This window comes from Cucumis sativus, chromosome 6 (genome assembly GCF_000004075.3).
Source record: "Cucumis sativus cultivar 9930 chromosome 6, Cucumber_9930_V3, whole genome shotgun sequence".
Lineage (NCBI taxonomy): Eukaryota > Viridiplantae > Streptophyta > Magnoliopsida > Cucurbitales > Cucurbitaceae > Cucumis > Cucumis sativus.
The window spans coordinates 8315689-8321688 of record NC_026660.2 but is presented as its reverse complement, the minus strand read 5'-3'; the positions used below and the strand labels follow the sequence as shown (position 1 = coordinate 8321688).

Here is a 6000-nt window from a genome sequence, read left to right as displayed (position 1 = left end):
TGTTGATTTTATGGAATCAATCTATATTTCATTAATTACTTAATAGAGATACAAGCCTATATATAACCATAGAGAAATACACTTAAGGAAATAATATCAAATAATATCTCCAGAATAATATCTCCTAAGAATAATATCTCCTAAGAATAATATCTCCTAAGAATAATCTAATTATATTAATACTTATCACTTCTCGGTTTTCAATCTTTTGGGCCAACTTCATCATTTGGACAAGCCCAACAGGTTCCCAACACTCCATTTCTGCATTGATCCACAGTTTCAAACCATTCATAAATGTCTCTTCTAAGACTGCCTTCTGCAGAAAAGGTAATGGTGCCACCAACTTATCAAATAAATTATGGTATTCATCCACAATGAACTCTTGCTTTATCCATAAAAACCTTCCTAAGATTGATCCCTCATGACCTGTCTGAATCGAATAATCAATCTCTGCTTTAAATCTTCCCAGTTGGTAAATGGTTCCCGATCTTCACGAGACCTATACCAATCCAAAGCTGCTCCATCAAAACTAATGATTGACACCGTTATCTTCTCTGATTCAGTAAGTTTGTGTATCTGAAAATAACGTTCTGCTCTAAATAACCATAAATCCGGATCAGCACCCGCAAAAACTGGCATTTCAATTTTCTTGAATTTGCTTTGGTCCCCTACAGATTCTTCTCCTTCCAACTTGGTGTGTTTTTCTTCAGATTTTCCTCCCATCACAAATGAATCACTGACATCAATCATAGTTTCTTTCTTGTCGGACGAACCTTCTGGAATTTCTTCCCTTGTCTTTCCCTTAGTCATTCCCTCAATATATTTCATGAAAGTCTGTTGCTGCTGTTGTTGCTGTTCAGCCTGAACACCCAGCCTTTCAATACTTTTTGCCAACAATGAAATATCTTCCTTAATAGATGGTAATCCATGTAACTCTGCCCGAATGCCAGATATCTCTTGATCAACCGTTTCCAACTTTTCCTCAATTCGCTTTTGAGCCATGGCGAAAACGCTGCATAGATTCCAATGTCTCTGATACTAAAATGATAGAACACCAGATGTGTGTTCTATATTTTCATTAACAAACTTTTTTTTTTTTAAAACAAAGACTTCTTTATTAATATGAACTCAAGGTATAAGAGATTTATACAAAGAGAACAATAAAGAAGTAGTAATCAAGGGAGTCCTAGAGGGATCAAGAGGCGCACCCGGGCATCTCAACTAGGTTGACACCGCATAGCGCCAAACATCATATCCCAGGTACAAACAATCAAAACAAATAAAGAAAGCATAATAAAAGCAGCCAGCTTTAGCAAACTTTAACAAAGTATCCACACTTAAACAGTCTTCAAAACACACTTAATCACAAACTTCAACACAGAAATTAACAAACTAGAACCAGAATTCAAAACAAACAGACAATTACCAAGTTTGAAATAAAGCATCCAAACATATAAAGGAAATAACTGTCTAAGATTATAGTAACTAAACAACTTCTGCAATCCTGCTCTCTAGGAACTGCAGCCCTCCACTTCCAGAAACTGATTAACCACCCCCATCTTTTCCTCCTCTACTCTCTTTTATTCCCCCTCCATATAACTAACTGTGATCCCCACTAAAGTGGTTTCCACTTCCGCCACTTCCATCATCGTCTGCACGTGTCATTCCTTGATTCTTCCTCCTGCTATATTGTACCACAACTGGTGGTCTATCAGAAAGCTTTATTTGAATGCACCTCTTTGAGATTTTGGGAGTTTTTATTCTCCTCATTTCATTCATGAAATTGTTTCCCTCTTAAAAGGAAAAAATAATATCAAACAATGTAAAAGAAATATAGGTAAGCAATTTGTCAAATAGATAGCAGACGCATCGATATATAAAGCACATATTTTATGATGATAATCTCAATACAAGAAATATTACCTTCAAAACTTTTAGCACCACCACCAACAAAATCTATGGCCCGTGTATTCATTGTACCAAATTTTACATCCTTGCACGAATCATAAAGACCTTTTCCAAACTTCTCAGTTACATAGTAGTCAATGCCATCCACAGTCATACTTCCACCAACCTATGCATAAACATCATTTGTAAAGCTCGTTCCCTAGTTACTAATTGCATCATAATTCAAAGGAAGACAGCTAGCAATATCTCAATTCATAATGTTTAATCCTGAAGAGAATGTTGTATGGTTTATGACTGACTTTTGAGTTTCCATAATGAAAAGACACTAGAATAAAAGTGAAACCCATCTAACCATGGAAATCATTCGTTCACCAATGCTCTTTTTTCAGAATTATATTGTCCCATCAGTAATGATACTATTGAATAATTGCTGTCAAATACTAAAGTAAAAGCTAAACAGCATGCTTTACCTCAGCAATGGACGTCACATTAATAAATAGACTCTGCCTTGGAGAGCAGGAAAGCTCACAAAAAAGATTTAGGAAATTCCTCAAGCATGCTGGACAGCCCACAAAAAGTGGAATAGCCTGCAATTCATGAAAACAATTGTGTTTATGAAACACATAAATAAATAAAACAGAAGCCACGAACTTAGCAAAAACATTCTTGTTAGAATTAGTGGGTTTGGCCCCTAGGCCCCTAGGCCCCTAGTGTTTATGGAAAGATTTAACCTAATTCCTAAATCTTTTCTTTTTTTATCTCATTATGTTTTCTATTTATTCTCCCTAATTGTACCTATTGTAAATTCATCAGAAAATAATAACAAAAATATCGTGATTTTTCACCCAGTACACGGGTTTCCACGTAAGTTGGTGTTTCATGTTTTATTGCTTTCAATATGGTATCAGAGAAAAGCAACAACAAAACCCTAGAAAATAGTTTAGAAGAAACCCAAACCGAACCAAAAGTCGCCACCGCCGCCATGGAAAAGTTGCTCAACAGCTCCAGAAATAGCCGACGGTCACAATGGGCCCACCCTCGCACGTCGTCCATGCAGCCCTACGGTCAGAATCAACCTCACGCGCCGCCTCTATCAAGCGTGTGGGCCTACGTGCCGCCCATGCCCTTCGTACAGCAACCCTTTACAGCAAATATGTCAAAGCTGTCCATTCACGCGCCACCGTCCGTTGACCGTTTACAGCAACCTTTTTTCTATGGTAACAAGACTGACCAACTCCATAACAGATAGGGGTTGAAGCGGGCAAGTCTTCAGCGCATTCCAAACCAACTGAGTTGTCGATGCATTCCAAGAACCAACTTTGTTCCCTAATTTGCCTTTGAATTATATAACTGGCTCTTTAAGATTGTCTGTAGGGAATTTTCCAGAAGAAAAATTGAAGAAAAATTAAATGGGCAAAATTATTTTTCATGGTCCCAATCAATAAAGATGTTCCTCGAAGGTTGCCACCAGTAAGGGTTCTTGATAAGATAACTCAAGCCCTTTACACAAAGCGTCAAAATGCCAAATGACGAATGCAAACAAAGGACCCTAGACGTGACTTCCTTTTTTAATAAGCTCTCCCTTCTTTGGCAAAAGATGGATTTTTGCAGGGAGACAGTTTGGGACACGCCAAATTATGGTATACAATATGCTAAACTAGAGGAGGCTGACTGTATTTATAATTTTCTTGTAGGGCTTAATCCCAAATTTGATATTGTTTGTGGTCGTGTACTTGGAAAAAGACCTCTTCCTCCCTAATGGAAGTGTGTTTTGAAGTCTATCTTGAAGAAGACCATACTCAGGGCGTGCCCACGTTAGTGAGACTACCATTGCCAGCACCTCTCAGTCATTTGGCTCTACTGCAAGCCAGACCAAGACTCCTACTTTGGGTGTCATTGCTCAGTCATGTATGCCTCAGTCCCATTGGGCTTATTAGTGTTAATGGGGAGAATCCTTGGGTTTTAGACTCAGAGGCTACATATCACTTGACAGATTCTTCGGAGCACTTTATCTCTTATGCCCCATGTGCCAGTAATGAAAAAATATGGATAGTTGATGGCTCTATAACCCCAATTGCTACAAAAGGACAAATGGTTCCCTTTGACGATCTTGCTTTCCAAAATATTCTGCATGTGCCTAAACTTTCTTACAATTTGCTATCTATAACAAAATCGCTCGTGAACTACACTGTAAAGTTATCTTCTTACCTAAAGCTATTTGTTTTTTCAGGACATGAGCTCAGGAAGGATGATTGACACTGCCCAGCATAGTGAGAGACTTTACATTCTTGATGAAGATACCTCCAATAGTTATCTTTAGGGCAAGTTTACTCTCTTCCTATTTTAGCACTTCCTAACATGATTGTATGTTATGAATTTTTCGGTTGGTTCACCCAAACTTTAATGTTATGAAATATTTGTTTCCCTATCTATTTTCTAAAATTGATGTCTCCTCTCTATCTTGTGATGTGTGTATTAGTTAAAAACAACATTTGGTTTCCTTTCCCTCACAACCATATAGACCCACACAACCTTACACCCTTATTCATAGTGACATTTGGGGTCCACTCAAAGTCACTACCTCCTTTGGGAACGGTGGTTCCAGAAGATTGAACCTTTCACCCTTACCTCCTTTGGTAAATTTTGTCTTAAGGAGTCCTACCCTTCTATTCAGTTAATTTATGTGGTTCCCCTTCGTGTGTTGGGTGTGCCGCATATGTCCACAATTTCAACCCTAATCAAACCAAATTTATCCCTAGGCTCAAGCATGTGTGTTTGTTGGTTATCCCCTTCATCAGCACGGTTTTAAATATTTTCATCCATCTTCCAGGAAATACTTCATCAGCGCAGATGTTAATTTTTATGAGGACCGACCCATCTTTCTCATTAGCCATCTTCAAAGGGAGAGTAAGTGAAGAGCCTAACTGTACCTTAGAGTTTGTCGAACCTACTCCTAGTATCGTATCTGACTCCGATCCTCATTCCATAGTCCTACCCACAAACCAAGTTCCCTGGAAAATGTACTATAGGAAAGATCTCATAAGTAAAATTGGGTCCCCTACTAGTCAATTGGCTCCAGTCACAGACTCTGAACCTCCTCGAGATTAAGGTATGGAAAACCCTACTAAACCTTGTACTGATAATAAAATGAGTGAGAAATGACAGGTTTGATGTTGTTCTTGAAAATGTGAAAGAAAAGAACAGTGGTGATAAAACTGAGGGCAGAGCAGAAACCGATAATAATGAAGTTGAACAGGGTCATACAGGGGTACCAAGTCTTGTACAAAACATCCCATTTGTAACTACGTTTCCTATGATAATCTCTCTCCACAGTTCATAGCTTTTATGGCAAGTCTTGATTCTACCATAATACCAAAAAATACCCACATTGCTTTAGAGTGTCCTAAATGGAAGAATGCTATCATGGGAGAAATGAATGCTCTTGAAAAGAATTAAACTTGGGAGATTTGTGTTTTACCCCAGGGACACAAACTTGTGGGATGCAAATGGGTGTTCACTCTCAAATACAAAGTAGATGGAACACTTGACAGATACAAGGCAAGGTTAGTTGCAAAGGGATTTACTCAAATCTATGGTGTTGATTATTCAGAGACTTTTTCTCCCATCGTAAAGTTGAATAAGTTCAAGCATCATCTCTTTTAGCCCCAATACTTCCATTTTCATCCCCTCTAATCTCTCTTCCATTTATTTGTGAGCCATTAAGTGTGTAGCCAGCCCCCAGTTTTTCTTTGGTTCTGATACCAATTTGTTAGAAATTATTAAACCACCAATTCATCCAAAAGCTTAAGCTAGTGGTTGAAGGCAAATTTAATTATATATCACCAACACTCCCCCTCACTTGTGGGCTTGAAATATCTGAAAGGTCCAACAAGTGGAATCAATTTTACCTCACTTTTGGGTTTGAAATATTTGAAAGGCCCAACAAGTGGAAATTGATTTTAATTGGGGGAGGAAACGACAATGCAGGGGCTTGAACACAGGACCTCCCTGGACCACCTGCTCTGATACCATATTAAACCACCAATTCATCCAAAAGCTTAAGCTAGTGGTTGAAGGCAAATTTAATTATAT

General features: G+C 38.2%; 1 protein-coding gene across 2 annotated transcripts in view; it reads right to left on the bottom strand.

Annotated features, from left to right (window-relative positions):
• Nucleotides 1-6000, bottom strand: part of LOC101211336 (NPC intracellular cholesterol transporter 1) — a 55498-nt gene that overhangs the window by 47325 nt on the left and 2173 nt on the right. For both annotated transcript variants that reach the window (XM_011658616.2, XM_011658618.2), the window contains exons 5-6: nt 2379-2495; nt 1924-2074 (exon numbers count right to left, since the gene is read on the bottom strand). In XM_011658616.2, the coding sequence (XP_011656918.1) occupies nt 1924-2074; nt 2379-2495 (268 nt within the window). The remainder of the gene's footprint in view (nt 1-1923; nt 2075-2378; nt 2496-6000) is intronic.